The sequence below is a fragment of the Heptranchias perlo genome, chromosome 21 (genome assembly GCF_035084215.1).
Source record: "Heptranchias perlo isolate sHepPer1 chromosome 21, sHepPer1.hap1, whole genome shotgun sequence".
Taxonomy (NCBI): domain Eukaryota; kingdom Metazoa; phylum Chordata; class Chondrichthyes; order Hexanchiformes; family Hexanchidae; genus Heptranchias; species Heptranchias perlo.
Window position 1 is genome coordinate 26213531 of NC_090345.1, and position 21711 is coordinate 26235241.

General features: G+C 43.6%; 1 protein-coding gene across 1 annotated transcript in view; it reads right to left on the reverse strand.

Annotated features, from left to right (window-relative positions):
- Nucleotides 1–21711, reverse strand: part of adam12 (ADAM metallopeptidase domain 12) — a 289205-nt gene that overhangs the window by 9116 nt on the left and 258378 nt on the right. Inside the window, 5 exon segments of the mRNA XM_068002357.1 lie at nucleotides 3902–4017; nucleotides 11654–11899; nucleotides 13362–13449; nucleotides 15854–15989; nucleotides 16653–16761. Coding sequence (XP_067858458.1) covers nucleotides 3902–4017; nucleotides 11654–11899; nucleotides 13362–13449; nucleotides 15854–15989; nucleotides 16653–16761 — 695 coding nt within the window.

The window sequence follows — 21711 nt, forward strand, 5'->3', positions numbered from 1 at the left end:
TGCCAAGAGCAGCACCAAGCGTACCTGAAAACAAAGTGCCAACCTGGTGAAGCTACAACACAGAATTACATGCATGCTAACCAGCTAAAGTAGCATGCTAGAGACATTACATGTATGCTAAACAGCTAAAGTAGCATGCTAGAAACAGAGTATGATCCCAATGGATCAGGTAAAAGCTCTTTAGCCCTACCATATCCAGTCGTGAATGGTAGTGGACAATTAGGCAGCTTATGGGAGAAGGAGGATCCGTGAACATCCCCATTCTCAATGATTGCAGAGCCCAGCACTTGAGTGCAAAATACAAGGCTGAAGCATTCATAACCATTTTCAGCCAGAGATGCCAAGTGGATGATCCTTCTCGGCCTCCTCCTTAGTTCCCCACCATCACAGATGCCAGTCTTCAGCCAATTCAATTCATTCTACGTAACATCAAGAAGCGGCTGAGTGCGCTGGACACAGAAAAGGCTATGGGCTTCCTGGCTGTAGTGCTGAAGACCTGTGCTCCAGAACTAGTTGCTAGGCAAGCTGTTCTAGTACAGCTACAACACATTGTAGAATCTTACAGCACAGAAGGAGGCTATTTGGCCAGTCATGCCTGTGCCGGCTCTTTGAAACAGCTGTCCAATTTAGTTCCGCACCGCAGCTTTTTCCCCAAATTAGTCCTTTTCCAGTACACGTGCAATTGCCTTTTGAAAGTTCCTATTGAATCTGCTTCCATCACCCTTTCAAGTAGTGGGTTCCAGATTTTAACAACCCTCTGTGTGAAAAATGTCTCTTCATTTGCCCTCTAGTTCTTTTGCCAATTATTTTAAATCTATGACCTCTGGTTACCGACCAGAGGTACACTTGCCAAGGGAAACAGTTTCTCTCTACTTGCTCTTCGTCATAATTTTGAATACCTCTATTAGGTCTTCCCTGCTCTAAGGAGAACAATCCCATCTCTCCACATAACTGAAGTCCCTCATCCCTGGTATCTTCCTGGTAAGCCTCCTCTGTACCCTCTCGTAGGCCTTGACAGCCTTCCTAAAGTGTGGTGCCCAGAATTGTACGCAATACTTCAGCTGAGGCCTAACCAGTGAATTGTAAAGGTTTAGCATGACTTCCTTGTTTTTGTATTCAATGCCCCTATGTACAAAGCCAAGTATCCCATATGCTTTCTTAACCGCCTTATCAACTTGCCCTGCCATCTTCAAATATTTGTGAATATACACCCCCGGGTTCCTCTACTCTGACACCCCCCCCCACCAAAATAGTACCATTTAGACTATACTGCCTCTCCATATTGTTCCTCCCAAAGTGCATCACTACATACTTATCCACATTAAATTGCATCTGCCATGTGTTTGTCCATTTCACCAGTCTGTCTATGTCCTCCTGAAGTCTGCTACTATCCTGCTCACTGTTTACTACGTTATCAAGTTTTGTATCATCCGCAAACTTCAAAATTGTACTCCCTATACCCTAGTCCAGGTCATTTATATAACAAGAAAAGCAATGGTTCTAATATCGATCCCTGAGAGACCCCACTGTATACTTCTCTCCAGTCAGAAAAACATCTGTTCACCACTACTTTCTGCCTCCTGTCCCTTAGCCAATTACATACCCAAGTTACCACTATCTGTTTAATCCCATGTGCTTCTATTTTCCGAATAAGTCTCCAACAAGAGAGAGCCTCACAACCTTCCCTTGACAGTCAATTGCATTACCATTGTGAAATCACCCATCTTCAAAATCCTGAGTGTTATCACTGACCAGAAACTCAACTAGACCAGCCACGTAAATGCTGTGGCTATTAGTGCAGGTACGGGTATTCTGTGGCAAGTGGCTCAGCTCCTGACCCAAAGCCTCTCCAGCATCTACAAGGCACAAGTCAGGAGTGTGATGGAATGTTCTCCACTTGCTTGGATGGGTGTAGCCTCAACAACACTCAACTTACGTCCTACATCCAGGACAAAGCAGTCCGCTTGATCCCCATCCTGATATGCATCCCCTCACCACTGGTGTATCATGGCTGCAGTGTATATTATCTACAGGATGCACTGCAGCAAGTCGCCAAGGCTTCTTCCCCTGTACTTCCCAAACCCATGGCCTCCACCACCTAGAAAGACAAGGGCAGCAGTCTGTTTCTATCTACTTGTCCCATCCCTTCATAATTTTAAACACCTCTATCAAATTATACCATTTACTAGTGTCAAGCATACATAGATTATTTATAAATAATTTAGACTATCAAAAATAGTTACCAACAACAACAACTTGCATTTATGTACTACTTTTAAAGTGGTAAAACATCTCAAGGCACTGCACAGGAGTGTAATCAGACAAAAATTGACACTGAGACATTAGGACAAGTGAACAAAAGCTTGGTCAAAGAGGTAGGTTTTAAAAAGTGACTTAAACGAGCAGCGAGAGGCGAAGAGCTTTAGGAGGGGATTTCAGAACTTAGGACCTAGATGGCTGAAGGCACGAGCACCAACGGTGGGGCAAAGGCAGTGAGGGATGCACAAATGGCCAGAGTTAGAGGAATGCAGATTTATCGGAGGGTTGTAGGACTAGAAGAGGTTACAGATATAGGGAGGAGTGAGAACATGATTGTTCACCAAACTATCAGCATCTTAACAACACAGTTGTGAGTTGCAACACATCAGAATAAATGAAATAATGTTTTCACTATCATATTAAATTGTATTGAATACCAGACTTAAGTAGCACATCTCAATAATAATGTGATGTTCTACATCTGTCTCCAGAATGCAAATCATATCTTCAGATTTCAAATACAGTTTTTCAGATTGCTCAATCTGAAGATTAATAGTGCAATCAGTTTTCAGGGTAGCTTTGGATGTTAACTGTCACTGCACATAGAATGGGCAGAGGTGGCACCTGAAATCTGAAAAAAGATGATTCTGAGAAACCTCAATTAATAGCCGTTTCTCTCCTTAAACGTCCAATTTCTTTGTCACTTGTTTCTGCTGAATTGTAATGTCCATAAGGTCTTAATCAATCCGGGTCTTCAATAAGTGTTCCTAATTCATCTTTGAAATGCATTGGCATTGAGCTTGAATTAAAAATGACATTTTAAAACATAGCAACATGCTGTTGTTCCAGTGTACTGTGCCATGCAGCAGTAGGGCACAGGTTCATGTCTGCAATACAAATTCTTAATTTTGGCTGTGTCAGGCAGGTGTCAAGCAGAGTCTGCATGCTTCCTCACAGGGAGTAATGCAAAATTGACAAGAAAGTCAACTTTAATGAACCTCCCAGCAGCAAGCTCAAACGTAATACTGGCGGATGATTGTAAGCCTCTTGGCCGGGGAATGATTTGCAGTGCCAGGAGATGGGAGGTGGAAGCGAAAAGAACTCTTTTGAAACCCCAACCAAATTAATATCTAATAAACATCACACCAAGACAGAGAAAGTAGTCTTTAAAAAAATGAATGCTTCAACATAGATTCAGATTCAAAAAAAGACAATTTGGATCTACAATTCCTATGGTTATATAACAGAATTTCAATAATGTCTGGAGGGTGACATCTAACACCACTGACATTTATCAGATACCCTATTTTGGCTTCTGGTACCTGAGTCCATTCCGCCATGATTCATGTAAACCACAGAGCAACATGTTAATACCATGATGGGTTCAGTGAATGTAGAAACAAATGAGGATTCTGAAGTCATACACAAGTTCATGAGCACTGCCTTGTTTTTTTGGAACATGGGAAGAATTAACAGTATAACAAATCTTGTTAGTACGGTACAGAAACACGCAGGATATTTTTGTGTTCCACTACCAAATGTAAATCAGTTTAGCTGGTTTTTCATGAGTTTATTTCACTCACTGTCAAGTAAAAGCTGAAGACAATGCTTTCTCTGAAGGTGAATTGTGTAAAAAGCTCACCTGACAGGTTTGATCTGGATCCCAGGGTTCTGCATGGAGGAGGCATTCAGTTGAGATGGCCGGTTTATGGGATTTGCTGGCAGAGGTTTCTGGGGAGGACTATGTATCGAAGGCCCCTGCAGCCAACAAGAAAAAAATAGTACCAGTTGCTAGAGATTTGAGTAGATCAGGCTAACCAGATAGAAAAGCAAATAAATGCCTGTATTGTTCATAAATATCCAGTTTCAGAAATGCTAGGATTCCTTACTATGTCATAATCCATTTATTAATTACATATCTTGGTGCTAAAATTACAATATTTATATAGAGCCTTGAACATAGTACAATGTCGCAAGGCGCTTCACTGGAGCGTAACCAGGCAAAAATTGGCACCGGGTCAAAGAAGGAGATATTAAAGGTGACTAAAAGCTTGGTCAAAGAGGTTAAGGAGTGTCTTAAAGGAGGAGGGAGAGGTGGCGAGGCAGAGAGGTTTAAGGAGGGAATTCCAAAACCAGAGCCTAGGTGGCTGAAGGCACGGCCGCCAATGATAGGGCGAAGGAAGTGGGAGATCCGCAGGAGGCCACAGTTGAAGAAATGCAGATTTCTCGCAGGGTTATAGGGCTGGAGGAGGTTACAGAAATAGAGAGGGGCAAGGCCATGGAGAGATTTGAACACAAGGATGAGAATTTTAAAATCGAGGCGTTGGTGGACCAGGAGCCAATGTAGGTCAGCAAGCACAGGTGAGCAAGCATTCACCATAGGTGAACGGGACTTGGTGTGAGTTAAGATATGGGCAGCAGAGTTTTGGATGAGCTCAAGTTTATGGAGAGTGAAAGATGGGAGGCCGGCCAGGAGAGCGTTGGATTCGTCAAGTCTGGAAGTAACAAAAGCATGGATGAGGATTTCAGCAGCAGATGGATTGAGGCAGGAGCAGAGATGGCCGATATTACAGAGGTGGAAGTGGGCGGTCGTTGTGATGGGTCGGAAGTTCAGTTCAGGGTCAAATAGGTGCCGAGGTTAAGAACAGTCTGCTTCAGCTCAAGACACTGGCCAGCAAGGAGGATGGAATCGGTGGGTGGGGAACACAGTTTGTGGCAGGGGCCGAACAATTACATGACATTTCATGTGAAAATGCTTACATTAATTAATAGTGCAATATTCATCTTACTTTAAATATGCCAATTGAATTTTTTAGTTGCAGTATTGCAGAGGGTTAGTATTTTTTAAAATTTAAATCATATTTGTGCTTTTTTGCTGTGGAGTCATTTTATTTGCCAAATAATGACAGTTCCAGATACATCACACTCTTGGGCTCGGATGTGGTTACCTGCCACTAATACAAATGGAGAATAATAATCAGTCCACTGCTGACTAATGACTGTAATTGGGAGTGTAAATTACTTGCAATCTGTAAAATGTTGTGTGTGCTGTTCATTTACAAAGTGCCAACATACTTAATAACAATAATTGCTTCATTCATTATGGTAAATAATAAACTTTTACGACTTTGGTTTAACAGGAAAAGATTTACCATGTTCAGTCAGGCAAAGAAAAAAAACTAGACATGGCACATAAAAGACCACATACCCTCCCATTCCCCCTCCCCCACACATAATAGAATAAAATCCCTTTTTTCTAATAACAGCAACTGTAATATTAATAGAGGACAAGTGACATGTAAGAAATTATAAAATACTAGATATACACGGAGGTCCATCAGCACCTGATAAAGAAAAAAAAAGATAGGTTACCATTTCGGGAGTAGATAAGGAAATAAATGTTAACCTGTCTTTTTTCTTTTCATATGCTGATGGATATGTGTATGCCTGACATTTTCTGTTTTTATTTCAGATTTCCAGCATTTATAGCTTTTTTCTTTTTCTACCACCTAAATCATCTTGGTATTTAGATATTCTTTTAATTCAAATATTTTATCATGCAAATTTAAATGGAGTTCTGAACTTTAGAGTCAGAATTCTGATATCACCATGATAACAGACCTTATGGCATGCCAGACCTTTTCATGATATTTGTGTATAGAAGGCAGTGGGATGATGCAATTACATCATCATGTCACTGACTGATGCTACAAATTATTTTTTTAACTTATATTTTATGTAAAAGCCTGCATGGTAAAAGTTAACACTGAGTAGATAAAGCACCTCTATCAGCTCTAATGTATCCCATAAAGCTGCTTTTACGTTGCAGTAGTGGTGGCTTTTGATATCCGGGTGCCTTGCAGCCGCCTGCAACCCTAGCTGGTTTAGTGAATCCTGAAACTTTGGGCTCGATTTTCAGATGTCCGAGCGGGTGCGTTCGTGGCGGGGGTGGGGGCTCCAAAAATTGGGGATTCCCGGGGCGGGTCCGGAGCCCGGCTCCAGCCCGCCCACTTCCGGGTTCCCCAATGACGCGCTTAGATGTGCGCGCAGCCCCCGCATGCGGGACTCCCACCGGCAATTAAAGCCAGCGGGATCCCACTTAAATCAATTAATTTGATACTTCAGGTCGTTAGGAGACCTGATTTGGAGGATATTTTAGGAGGGATAGGATTTTCAGGTCAACTGAGCGTGTTTCCCGTACTGGGGGATACATTCCCAGTTGAAATGGACGTGTTGCAGCCACCAATCTGTGGCAGCTGCAAAGGTCCATTTGACAGGGGGGAGGAGGGGGGAGACCCTCACTCATTGCAGGAGGCCACTCTCACTTTGGACAAAGTTTGGCCTCCACCACCCTCCTCCTAACACAAATAATTACCAACTTGCAACCTCAACCCCGGTGTGCAGACACATTTACCTACCTTGCGGACCCCCTCAAACATACATCTTCTGGATGGGGGCCGCCATAGCTGCAGTCGTGACCTCCTCGGAGGACGAACAGCATCACCAGCCTTGTCGGCCACGCCGTCCACCTCTGACACGTGGAGCCCCACAACACAGTGCTGTGACACATCCACCTGCACAGCAGGAGGGAGGGCAACCGCAGAGAGAGATGCGTCGCAGAAGGCACTACCCTCGCCACAGGGTCTACAGACTGAGGCTCAGCTTCCTGGACCTCCCTGAGGAGCAGTGCACACGGAGGCTCAGAGTCACTCGACACATGTAGTCGTGGACATCTGCAGTCTCCTTGATGCCGAGCTGCTCCCGGCTGGCCCGAGCACCATCTTCCTACCTGTCGCTGTCAAAGTCACCACTGCCCTCAACAACTTCTCCTCCGCATCCTACCAGGGTACCACTGGGGACATCGCCGGCGTCTCTCAGTCGTCTGCACAAAAGAGCCCTGCAAATACACCTACACCCACTCTGCAGTGACACAATGGGTGGCATCAGGTGTGGGTCTTCATGGTGATCCTCAGGAAAGGGCATTATTGCACAAACCAGACAAGATTTGCAAAGACGTGGCAGTAGTGGTGATAACAAATTTTTATGTTTTTTTGCAAAACAAACAAAAGTAAATCAAAAACATGACATTTTGTCTTACACCCTTGTGCATCCCCTTTGTGCTCACAAAACCTTCGCCGTACGTTCATGGGAACCCCTACATGGTGCTACCCCTGTGGCTTCAGCAGAGGTAATGGCAGATTGCTCTTGTCCATGCCCTGACCGATGAGATGCTTTGCGCAGACGCCCTCTGGGTTTCGGTGCCCGTGAGGGCTCCTCCAAAGACTGCTCCACCTGCACCTGTGCAGGGGCAGACTCGGCTACCTGGAGAGGGGGCAGCATTGCGAGTACTGGTTGAAAGGGGGGCAACAGGTGAGACGTGGAAGCACTTTGAGTGGCGTCCCCACTTCCATGTCCCATTTCGCCATCATCCCTCTCCCAGGCATTCTGGCATCTCTTCTCCTATCAAGGCAAAACATAGAGAGGCGTGATTGAGTGATGGTTGCATAGTGACCCGCTGCATGCATTGGTGTGGGTAGGGGTGACCGTGAGGGTGATGCATGGGAGGGTGCGTGTGAGACATAGCCATGAGATTATATGAGGATTGGGTTGCGTGGTAGTGTTCGAATGGGAACTGGGGCAGTGAGTAAGTGCAGGCAAGGTGAGGATGATGGTTGAGTGGATGTGAGGAGTGATGCGAGAGCGTTGTGGTGACAGTGCAGAAGGAGTTGTGTGGTGGTGGAGGTGATGTGGAAGACGGAATGTGGGCGAATGCGTAAGTATACTCACTTTGGCTGACCTGGTTAGGTCATTAAAGTGCTTCCTGCACTTTATCCAGGTTCTGCACACATTGCCGCTGCTGCTGACCTTCTCGGCCACCTCCAGCCAGGCCTTCTTGGTGGCGGAGGGAGGCCACTTCCTCCCACCCGATGGAAAAAAAATTTCCCTCCTCCTCCTCACCCCATCGAGCAGCACCTGGACTGAGGAGTCAGAGAACCTTGGAGCAGTCTTGCCTCTGGCCTGTTCCATACTCCAAAATTGGTTCTTTGCTGCAGGAGGAGCATTGGAGGACTGCCCCTTTAAATAGGGCTCCTCCTGCTGACAGCCTGTGATGCGGGTGCGCAGTGCGCCCGCTGTGCAGGTCTGGAACGGGAAACCCGGAAGCACGCGTAAGTAACTTCAATTAGGCTGCGAACACATGCGGAGCACCCGGAATTCACTGGGCAAGTTACCCACGCGCCCAGTCGACCCCCCCCCACTGCCAACCCGCCTCGCTCCTAATATTGGGCCCTTTATTTTTGGGTTACACCAACTGTGTGAGACACGTGGGTCAGGAGCAGCTTTAGAAGCAGTTTTCAAAATAGATGGTGCCTGGGTCTTTCAGAAACCAAGGGCTCAATAATAATGCAGAGGCGTGTTCTGAGGGAGAGAGGGGGGAGGGGCGCAATAGCGGGCACAAAACCCGGAAGACTGTTGGGCATGTGGGAATATCCGATTTCAACATGGATACCTCATTATCATTTTACTTCCTGGTTTTGAGTCTCCAATGCACGTGAGTGGGCATGACGCGATCTCAATTCGACTATTTAAAGGGCCAATTCAAAGATGGAATTTGGAGGAGTTGGGAGCATTTGGAAAGACACGGAAAACTTAGCAGATGGAGTTAGAACGTTCAAAGGCTGTGCCCCATTTCAACGACACCACACTTGAAGTACTGCTGGGTGCAGTAAGGAGCAGGAAAGAGGTACTATTCCCTAGCAATGGGAAGAAGAAACCTGCTGCTGTCACCAAGAAGGTGTGGTTAGAGGTGGCTGAGGAGGTCAGCAGCAGGAGTATAATGCCCCTTACCTGGATCCAGTGCAGGAAGCGGCTTAATGACCTAACCAGGTGAATATAGTTGCAGATTTACCTACATCCTGTAGTGCACCTGCCCCCTACCAGCCACCTCACTCTGTATTGTCAAGTGTACACAATGTCTTGCTTGATGACATATCTGGTTGCCATATGGCTGTTGTTGTAGCGCTCTTGGGGGTTCATTGGTGGGGTTCCTCAGAGGTGTCATCAGTCAGGAATGAAGGGGGTATCTTTTGTCGCCTAGCAGCCATCCCTTAAAGCTGGTTCCAGTTATGAAAAGGTCAGGGATGTTGGACTGCCGCAATTAAAAGCATCATGGCAGCTCCCAGGGAATCTAGCGCAGACCCACATGAACCTTTTCTTGTGGTTTCACACCACCTGAACATTGATGGAATGAAATCCCTTGCGGTTGATGAATGCTCCTGGTTGATCTGGTGGTGCTCGGATGTCACGTGTGTGCAGTTGATGGCGTCCTGTACCTGTGGGAAGCCAGCCAGAGACGCAAATCTGGGTGCCTGCTCATTCTGGCTATTGTCGTCGCAGGGGAAGTTTATTTACCTCCCATCCCTGGCAAACAATCCATCCGTCATTTATGTGCAGCCGACTGGGAGACCCTCAATATATCTCTGGTAGCACCCTGGAAGGAACCAGAGGCAAAAAATATTGAGGGCGGTGGTGACTTTCACAGCTTCTGGTAATGCGTAGGACCAGTAGGGAGCAGCTCTTCTTCTAGGAGGCTGCAGATATCTGCAACCACCTGACATGACAATCTGAGCCTCTGGAAGCACTGCTCTTCTGAGAGGTCAAGAAAGCTGAACCCCTAACTGTACACCCTGTTAGGTGGGTACTGCCTCCTGCAAACTCCACCCCTCTCTGTTGTCCACCTCTCTCTGTTGACCACCTGCAGCTCCCACCACAGTACGACCTTGCTGCTGTGGATGCTGATTGTTTTCCTCGTCCGAAGTTCAATCTAAAGCAACCATGGTGCCACCCATCCTGATGTTCTCTGTGTGAACACGTCCAAACTGTACAAATACGTCTCTCACAACAAATACTCTCACCAAACCGCCTCCCAGGGAGAATTAAGAAAGCAGCTGTGAGCACTGAGCCTTTATTTATATCGGCACACCTGATCTTTAACCATCCCAATGAAGTGCCGCTCAATCTCACCTCCGTTTTACTGCTGAGGAAACCCATGCAGGAGGCGTTAATTTCAAATCGCTGATAAAATCTCTTGAAAGGACCCTCATTAACATATTATAATCACTGACCCGCCTATTCAGAGCCTGTTACTCAGCCGCATCCAAACCTGCCTCAGTTAAACCGGAAGTAGGCACTTTTGCGGTGGGTTGGGGTCGGGTTTCAGATTTTTGCAATTTTAACCTACCCTCCCCCCCGCCCCCATCACTGTCCAGCCCATCATGGGGGGGGGGGTAAAATTCCCCCTGAAACTTGCTGAAATTCCCTAAAATAGCAAAACCACCCCTTAAATGGTCAACAAAAGCCATACTTACACCAGTTCACCTCTAAAGTAAAAAGCCCAATTTAAATCTAAATAGAATTTGAATTCCAGATTTCCTCTGGAGTAAATGAACCACAGCTGGTCACTGTACAAGAAGTTTCAGCAGCCCTCCTCTGCACTCTTTTCCTTCTCTTTGACTGCTAAACATTTCAACATCACTTAACACATTCTCAAAAAGAAGGTTTTTATTTTCCTGTCTTCTTCGGGCTTTTATCTCTACCTTCAAACCTTTCCATCCCACAGCTTAAAGATTGCAACAGAAACATTTATGTAAAATTTTGATTTGTAATTTTAAAGCAACAAGAGCACACTAGCTAGAGCATGTCCACGTGAGCTCTCCAAGACAAATATGGCAGGAGCAGGAGATTATGGAGGGGCGGGCGGGGGGGATGAATTTCCTTGAGGTTTCTCCTGCTCCGCCATCATAAACTTAGCGGAAGTTTGGTGGAGAATCCGGATGTTGAGAGCCACCATTTTAATCTCAAGAGAAATCACCTCGGTAAATCTATTTCATTGGAAACAACTAAGAGCTCTTGGAAATGGTATTTTACATATATTTACTATTGTCATAGACGTTTTTTTAATTTAGAAGAGAAGTTCATGGCAAACAATACAGAAATAGTGACTTGTCTGGCAGTAATTAGATATTTGGTGAAGTTTAAGAATTGGCTTTGCTTCCACAAATTAATTAGCAGTAGCCTTTGATAAATAATTATATAGTGAGTAATTAAAATAACAAAGTTTATTTTATCTCTGCGTATCTCTTAAGAGTTTTCTGCATAAGTATTAATAGGCTGAATAAAACAACAACCTCTATTTAACTTCCTCTGTTTCATTTGTAATAGTTTGTATAAGAATATTCCACAGAGTATAGCTAATTACTGTGAAAAAGGCCAAATCACTAGTAAAGGTTGCAGAAACATCTGAGAGACAGCTCTTTTCAAGGATTAGACTTCTCTTGAATTTTTCAGCATGTGGTGTCATTTTAGACCTCAGCAGTACACAGAACACATGCAATACCTGTGGATTTCTGAAGGAAGGGTTGGCTGGCAGTGGTCTGCTTGGTACTCCAGAATTAGACTCCATGCTGTGGTTCAGTGGTGGCAGGACCCGCTGAGGTGTCAGAGAAAAGTGCAAATTTGCTCTTCTGACTGAATTCGGCAGTGGATTACTAATGTGAACAGGCTGATAGCGGGGTGGCCCTCGAACAGCTTGATCTCGCACATTAGGGGGTGGAAATGAGCTGGCAGGCTGGAGATTGTCTGTCTGTTGAAATAAATAGACAACAAAAATTAACTAGAATAAAACTTTTGCCAAGAACAACAACTTGCATTTATATAGTGGCTTTAATGTAGTAAAATGTCCCAAGGCATTTCACAGGAGTGTAATTAGACAAAAAATTACAGAGCCAAAGAAGGAGACATTAGGACAGGTGACCAAACACTTGGTCAAAGAGGTAGGTTTTAAGGAACATCTTAAAGGAGGAGAGAGAGATAGAGAGGCGGAGAGGTTTAGGGAGGTAATTTCACAGCTTAGAGCCTAGATGGCTGAAGGTACGGTGGCCATTGGTGATTTGAAGGAAGGGGGGATAGACAAGAAGCCAGAATTGGAGGGGTTCTCGGATGGTTGTAGGGCAGGAGGAGATTACAAAGATAGGGAGGGACGAGGCCATAGAGAGATTTGAACACAAGGATGAGAATTTTAAAATTGAGAAGTTCGGGGACCGGGAGCCAATGTAGGTCAGAGGATGCAGTGTCAGGGTCTGGGATCTAGGGCCCCTTCACCAGCACAGTGTAATATTAGGGACCCCTTCACCAGCATAGTGTAATATCAGGGACCCCTTCACCAGCACAGTGTAATAATAGGGTCCCCCTCACCAGCATAGTGTAATATCAGGGACCCCTTCACCAGCACAGTGTAATAGCAGGGTCCCCCTCATCAGCACAGTGTAATATTAGGGACCCCTTCACCAGCATAGTGTAATATCAGGGACCCCTTCACCAGCACAGTGTAATAATAGGGTCCCCCTCACCAGCATAGTGTAATATCAGGGACCCCTTCACCAGCACAGTGTAATAGCAGGGTCCCCCTCATCAGCACAGTGTAATATTAGGGACCCCTTCACCAGCACAGTGTAATATCAGGGACCCCTTCACCAGCACAGTGTAATATTAGGGACCCCTTCACCAGCACAGTGTAATATCAGGGACCCCTTCACCAGCACAGTGTAATAGCAGGGTCCCCCTCACCAGCACAGTGTAATATTAGGGACCCCTTCACCAGCACAGTGTAATAGCAGGGTCCCCCTCACCAGCACAGTGTAATATTAGGGACCCCTTCACCAGCACAGTGTAATATCAGGGACCCCTTCACCAGCACAGTGTAATAGCAGGGACTCCTTCATCAGCACAGTGTTATATCAGGGACCTCTCCACCAGCACAGCGTAATATCAGGGACTCCTTCAGTATCACAGTGTAATATCAGGGACTCCTACACCAGCATAGTGTAATATCAGGGACCCCTTCATCAGCATATATCAGAACATGTTAATTAGCTCTCATGTAGTACTTTTCTTGAGGTCGTATTAATTAGGTATCATGAAACTTCTCTTAAATAATTATTAATTAGCTGTTGAGTAAATCTTTAATAAAGGGCATATTTTTGACAAGAAACAAATTCTCTGCACATTAATAGTGGAAAACACACTCAATTTTTCTGATGGCATACCTTGTATATGTTGGCTTGTCTTTTGATGGGAGTTGTGTAGGCAGTGCTGGATTGACTTGGTGTTGAAGATCTAGTGGGACCCACAGTCCTACAAATAAGGAAAGGTCTTGGTACATTTAATTTATACAGATTTTATAGTGTCAATTTTGATTACAGTATATGAAATCTGAGACAATACAAGTAAATTTCCAGCACAATGTTCATATGGTCAAATCTTTACCAGATGCAATTTATTCCAGACCTTTCTTTCCCTAAATTTGTCTCATTTTCTCTCCCAAAAGTGATGACTCATGCTGCACAACAATTCCATAGACACCAATAGCCCTCTGACATCTTGTTCAAGGGACTATTCTTCTCCTATATGTGGCTTGGCAGTAAGTTTAGTTGGCAAACTATTTGACCATAGATAGCATCACAAACAAGCCCAATCCCATCATTATCTGACATCTATATTCATGAATATTCCAGAAGGGGGTCACTGGATGGCAATCAATAGCAGGATCCCTGGCTAATTTTCCTCCTTCCAACACAGGAGATGATGCCAAGACCAACTTAACATCTCCACAGCTGCCTGGTTGAGATCAGCTAACTCAGAACAGACTGGATCAAACTAGTCCCTTTCTGGTCTGTCTGCCTCTTTACTTTGCTATGCAATGCATTCACCCACAAATCATTGGGGAGTTGGTGTCAACTTATTGTTATCAGATTCACAAGCCAGGAAGCAGGCCAATCTTTTTTTCTATTCCTTTCTACTGCATACAACTGTATTTCTAAGGACAGGGTCAAATGGTTTACTGATACTTGCAAGGAGTGGAAATGCTTTGAAATGGCAGACCATTCATTTGGTTGAGTTGAAAATGAAGTGCGTGAAGCAAGGTCATGCAGTGAGTTGCTGCTCTGTCTTTTCACCTCTGGTATCTGGCTTCAAGTCCAGTCCACGTTACTGAATTGAAAGTCTCTCTTTTGAAAGGCCTAATATTTAGGGTCCAGAGAAACAGTAATGTGACCCTACTGCAGTGCTATTCTCTTTGGTAGCTATGGGACCAGGTGGACTGTTGAACCCTATACTGCGCGTTGGTAAAGTAGAATTTCATAAGAGGGAACATGCAGCAAGAATTTTGATAAATCATAATGGTACGTTAAAAAGAGAAAATATAGCATAATGTTTTGAGTACAGCCCTATTGTTCTATTTTAAATTTCAGATTTCCAGTATTTGTAGTGTTTTCTTTTGAACGAGAATATACTTCTACATGATGTTACACATCTCTCATAATTTCACACTAAATGGGTTCCACCACCCAAAAAAATGGATGAAAAAACAAACATTACAGAGAAAGGGAAATCTCTTCTCTCCACTTTTTATATGTTTCATATCAATAACATCTGGTTCTAGGAGCGTGCCAGTAAAACCAAAGTCACAGAAAGGGGAGGCTGGAGACACTTATAGAATATAAACTCACAAACAAAACCACAATTTGTTTTAACTGCTTTATGAGTTTATCTTTAAAACATTTTGTAGTACTTTCCTGTAATAGGAGAGTACAAATTCATCAACTATTATTTATCAGCTACCATTGTCAGCAGCTTTTTCACTAACATCATTTGCTCATTTACAAACTAGGTTTTTATCACATAATTGACATTTTGATAAATTAAAGTTCATAGTAATGAGCAATTTAATCAGCTGTATTTTCAAAAAGCACTAACAGCAACACTAATGGGCACGTACTGTGCAAGTAGTGGTGATGTTGGGCAGGACAGGGGAGCAGGCCAATAGCAGGACTGGTGGGCTGATAGTGGTAGTAAACGGGCCAGACTCAGGGGCGGCACCAGGAGGCAGGGTGTGGGATTGGGCAAGAGTGGTATAAAGCTAAAGCTTGAGAGCACAAGAATGCACATGGAGCTCAGATCACGTGCTTGTGCTTTCAATCCAGTATCATGGGAACACAAAGCGCCAATGAATAAAAGGCTCAATTCATGAGTTTCATATTAACAAGAAGAGCTCAGGCATGTAAGATCCTTTGAGGCCAAAAACAAGGGTGTTCTGGCTCAGTTTAATCTAACAGTGTGCTGCTTGTGTAATATCTGATGTATTGGTACTCAGTGCTGTCATCGTACACAAATTGGAACATCTTCTATTCTCCAGCACTGTCAGCCCTTATTTTGATGAATACCAACAATTAATTACATTTTTTGTATGCACATGAATATTATATTGAATTATACATATTTCCATATTTATAGGGATGGAGACAGAATTTTTAAAATTGACAGGGGTTGTAATAATGTGGGAATAGGTAGGAGGCAAGAAAATCAGTAATGATTGCATCCACTATCTATAATTAGGGGACCAGGAGTTAGCTAGGCCCTTCTCCCTCCCTCAGGCTCTAACACTGCATTCTCATTAACAAGGCAAACCAAGAACCGTCTTCAAGAGTCTCCATAACGAATGCTGGAGAAAAACTTTACCTTGTTTTTAGAAAGACTTTACCTTAATTTTTCTACAGTGGTCATTTTATGTGAGAAGAGAAGCTGAAGCAATGTCTTCCGTTTGAAACACATTATCAGCCCAGCGGTGATAAGACTCAAGATGGTAACTAGTATGCCCACAAACAGGCTGTTGCTTTCTGAAACACAATGAATAAATACAATTTCAGTAGTGACCGCAACATTGCCTTTAAAATAACCTGTCAAATTTTACAAAAATTTAATTAACAATTAATCTAGTTAATCAATTCACTGATTATTTATTCAACAAATTTTTAAAGTTTGGCCGCCACGAATTTCCTCAAGGCTTCTTCCGATCGGCTGCTGGAACTTCAGCAGTAGATTGGAGTAAACTCAGGATCAGCCGCATAAATGGGGTTTCCGCTGAAGTTACGATGCCCAATCAGGAACCCCCCCACCCTCCACCAAGGAAATTCCCAGAGACCGTATTTAGAGCATATTTTAAGTAACATCCTTGCACTTTAGTAACAGACTTTTTTTCAATTCATAAAGAGCTCATAGAAAATGTACTACAAGTTGAAAGAGTTTGCTTTATGCTGCAGTGTTCGTGTCCCATACAGGGAGGGAGATTACAGGTCAGCACATCATCATATAGAAAGCAGGTTCTTATTTCTAACATCATACATTATTTAAGCTACGTTGACTAGTTTCTAAAATCACGTTTGGTTATATACGCATAAGAAAAATGCTGACATACTTGTGTAGAAGCTAATATTAGTGTGTGTGTGTGAACATAATGCACTGATAATTTGCTATTATAGAAATACACAGTCATTCCTCACCTTCAAGCCTCATAGGTCCACTGTCTATACTCCCTCCTAAACCAGGTTTGTCACAATACGGAGGAGCCCAGTCATGGTCACAGTGGCAGTTTTTATTGTTGTTGCAAACCTATTAACATGTAAAATAATTTGTAAGTAATTCTCAACATGTTTAAAACAAGAACAAACATTATTTTTCAGATTTAGCTGACAATTTGTGTGCAATACATGTTAAGCAGAAGAATTGTAAAACCAATTAACTTAGTAACTGTAGCTTCCTCAATGTTTCCGATCTTATATTTAGGGTTAATAACAAATAACTCCTGTCCTGATGGCTCGATTGATAAATGCACCATATGGTATGGTACTCTGCCTTATATCCAGAAAGACCTGGGTTCAATTCTTAGTCTGTGCTTGGTTAATTGTTCTCAGTTGGTAGCTCCAATTAATACCCCTAGCTAGAGAGTGAAAAACCATCCAAGATACCCTTTCCTGAATGCTATCAAGTAACTTCTGCTGGAATTGCTGTGGATATCAGGTGAGGACAGGACAAACTCAGCTGTGCTGACCTCCATGGATAAATAGCCAATGATCATCGTCCTAGTTCAGTCATGAAAAATGAGCAATTAGATCAGGTACCAAAGGACAAATGGCATGCACCCCTCCAAGAGAGACCACCTTCAGAAGAGTGGAGGAGAAAAGAAACAATATATAGTAACGGATGGAATTCTAGTCAATTCAGAAAATGTGATTGTTACAAAATTAAGCTTTCTCAATAATTACAACTGACATTGGTCACATGAGTTCATAACTACCAGAACAATGTTTTACAAAACTCACTTTATCTAGCTATTGGGCAGTGTATAGACACAAACATTTATTTAAGGAGTACATTTATGATAATGTGGTAGCACACTGGACAACATTCCATTGTGCTGTGACAAAAAGTAGTAAGACAGAGGATCATATATGCAATTTCTTATAAAAGCACGCTATCAAGAGTAGCTCAGGCTGAGGCTAGATACCTCTAAATGGGATGAGAATTAATATTGGTAACTGAATCATACAAAGTTAATCCAGTACATCTATTTCCTAGTGGTCTGATCCAAAGCAATGTAGGCAACGGGCTGAGAGCAGGTTATGTTCCTGCCTTCTCTGTCAGGTAATGCTATGTAAGGGCAAGGTTGAAAGGAAAATAGATTTAGAATGGCAAAAAAAGTATAAGAACGTATGAAAATCAAGAATGAAAAAAGGCCATTCAGCCTGCTCCATCCAGAACCCATGAGTGATTGTTTTATCATGGACTTCCCTCCCGTACCACCCGTTGATTTTCTACTTCAGGAACACAACGTGGGCAATTTTCTGGCTTTGTGTTCTTGGCGGGGAGCCTTGCCTGCTGGCAATGCATATCTGAAATTCAACTGCACACTGTGCATAATTTTCTAATCTAATTTAAAGTGGTTGGAAAATCATGTGTAGTGCACAGCAAATTTTTAATAGGCACTACTGGTGGGTAAAGTTACCCACTGTGAGTGTGAAGTTTTGAGCACAGGTCAATGCTGGAAGCACAGGAACACTGAATTTAACTATTTATTTCAGGATCTGTAATCTTCAAAGGGTTGCAAAGTATTAGTCTAAATCTTTTACATTGCACATAAAAGAAAAAGTTAAAAAGTGACTTTGCAAGACAAGGGGGAGTGCTGAAGGTAAGTCAGTAAGTATTTAGTTTATTGGATAGTGCTTTTTAATAGTTGGTTAATGTTTTTTAGTGGTTAGTGTTTTAGTGTCAGATAAACAGTAAAGTGCCTTGAAGCTAAACAAACAGTTTAAATAACTCTTAGCTAACATGGCAGGACAGCTGGGGCCCATCACATGCACATCCTGTGCCATGTGGGAACTCCAGAACACTTTGTGTGTCCTGGAAAACCACATGTGCAGGAAGTGCTGCCAACTGCTCGAGCTTGAACTCAGAGTTTCTGAGCTTGAGGGGCGTCTGGCGTCACTACAGTGCATACGGGAAGCTGAGAGTTTCATGGATGGCAGGTTTCAAGAGTTGGTCACCCCGCAGCTACAGAGAGTTCAGGCGGAGTGAGTGGGTGACCACCAGACAGACTAGGAAGAACAGGCAAGCAGTGCAGGAGTCCCCTGGGAGTGTGGCACTCACAAACCGGTATTCAGTGTTGAATACCGGTGAGGGTGTTGACACCTCGAGGGACTGCAGTCAGGAACAAATCCACGGCACCGTAGGAGACTTGGCTACACGGGAGGCAAAAGAAATGCAATTATTATAGGGGATTCAATAGTCAGGGGGATAGACAGGCGTTTCTGCAATAGCCAACATGAGTCCCGCATGGTGTGTTGCCTCCCTGGTGCCAGAATAAAGGACATCACTGAGATGGTGCAGAACATTTTGAGGGGAGAAGGGGAACAGCCATAAGTCGTGGTCCATGAGGGAACCAATGACATAAGAAGGAAAAGGGTCGAGGTCCTGCAGTTTCAGGAGCTAGGGAGGAAGCTAAAAAGCAGGACCTCAAAGAACTCTGGATTGCTCCCAGTGCCGCGCGCTGGTGAGTATAGGAATAGTAGGATAAGACAGGTTAATGCACAGCTGGAGCAATGGTGCAGGAGGGAGGGCTTCAGATTCCTGGGGCATTGGAACCAGTTCTGGGGCAGGAGGGATCTGTTCAAGATGGAGAGGTTGCATCTCAACAAAGCTGGGACCAATGTCCTCGCAGGAAGGTTAACTAGTGCTGTGGGGGTTTAAACTAATTTGGCAGGGGGATGGGCACCAGGATGAAATATTAGAGAGGATAAACAAGATGCACAGAGGACTGGGAGGGACAAATTGCACTGGAGTAAAGAATAGTTCAGAAAAAGGAGGGATCAAACACGGGGCAAATGTGAGGCAGTCTAAGATGAGGTTGGATTGCATACGCAAAAATGCATGTAGCACGATAAATAAGGTTGGTGAGCTGCAGACTCAAGTCGCCACATGGGACTATGATATGATGGTAATAACAGAGACCTCGCTCAAAGAAGGGGAGAATTGAGAACTTAATATTCCTGGCTACAAGGTATTCAGGAAAGATAGGGAAGGAAAGAAAGGAGTTGGGGGGTGGTGTGGTGGTGTGGCAGTATTGATCAAAGAAACTATTACAGCACTGGAAAGGGATGATATAGTTGAGGGGTCAAAGACAGAATCTATTTAGTTAGAATTAAGGAACAACAGATGAGCAAATATGCTACTGGATGTATACTATAGACCACCAAATAGTGGGAAGGAAATAGAGGAGCAAATTTGCAGGCAAATTACAGAACGATGCAAGAAATTGTGAATCTTTGGAATTCTCTACCCCAGACGGCTGTGGATGCTCAGTCGTTGAGTATATTTAAGATTGAGATTGATAGATTTTTGGACACTAATGGAATCAAGGGATATGGGGATCAGGCGGGAAAGTGGAGTTGAGGTAGAAGATCAGCCATGATCTTATTGAATGGTGGAGCAGGCTCGAGGGACTGTATGGCCTACTCCCGGTCCTATTTGTTATGGTATGTTATGTTCTTAACTATAGAGTAGTGATGGTGGGGGATTTCAATTATCCCAATATAGACTGGGACAGGAACAGTATAAAGGGCAAAGAGGGGGAGGAATTCCTGAAATGTGTTCAAGAGAACTTTCTGGAACATTGTGTTTCGAGCCCAACCAGGAAGGAAACAGTGCTGGATTGAGTTCTGGGGAATGAAGTGGGGCAAGTGGAGCATGTTTCAGTGGGGGAACATTTGGGCAACAATGATCATAATATCATTAGGTTTAGAATAGCTATGGAAAAGGACAAGGAACAATCAAATGTGAAAATGCTTAACTGGAGGAGGGCAAATTTCAGTGAGTTAAAAAGGGATTTTGCCCAGGTGGATTGGAATCAAAAATTCATAGGCAAAACAGTCATTGAACTATGGGCTTCAAGGAAGAGTTGGTTCAGGTACAGAGTAGACATATCCCTACGAGGGGGAAAGGAAAGGCATCCAAAGCTAGAGCTTCCTGGATGACTAAAGATACAGAGATTAAAATGAAACAGAAAAAGGAGGCTTATGATGAATGTAAGGTTCATAATACAATAGAGAACCAGGCTGAATACAGAAAGTACAACGAGATCTAAAAAAGGGAGTAAGAGGGGCAAAGAGAGAGTATGAGAATAGATTAGCAGCTAACATAAAAGAGAACCCAAAAGTCTTTTATAAACATATAAATAGTAGAAGGGTAGTCAAAAGAAGCGTGGAACCAATTAGGGACAAAAAAGATGTTCTTGTGGAGGCAGAGGGAATGGCTGAGGCACTAAATGAATACTTCGCATCCGTCTTCACGAGAGAAGAGGATAGTGCCATTGTAGCAGTAAAGGAGGAGGTAGAAGCGATATTGGATAGGATAAAAATTGATAAAGGGGAGGTACTTAAAAGATTGGCTGTACTCAAAGTAGAAAAGTCACCCGGTCCAGATGGGATGCATCCGAGGTTACCAAAGGAAGTAAAGGTAGAAATTGCAGAGGCTCTGGCCACAATCTTCCAAACCTCCTTAGATATGGGGATGGTGCCAGAGGACTGGAGGATTGCAAATGTTACACCTCTGTTCAAAAAAGGGGAGATGGATATACCCGGCAATTACAGGTGGTGAGGAAACTTTTAGAGACAATAATCCGGGACAAAATTAATTGGCACTTGGAAAAGTATGGACTAACAGATGAAAGTCAGCATGGAGGTTAAAGGAAAATTGTGTTTGACTAACTTGATTGAGTTCTTTGATGAAGTAAAGGAGAGGGTTGATGAGGGTAGTGCGGTTGATGTGTATATAGACATTCAAAAGGCATTTGATAAAGTACCACATAATAGACTTGTTAGCAAAATTAAAGCCCATGGGATTAAAGGGACACTGGCAGTGTGGATATAAAATTGGCTAAGGGACAGAAAGCAGAGAGTAGTGGTGAACGGTTGTTTTTCAGACCGCAGGGAAGTATACAGAGGTGTTCCCCAGGGGTCAGTATTAGGACCACTGCTCTTTTTGATATATATTAACGACCCGGACTTG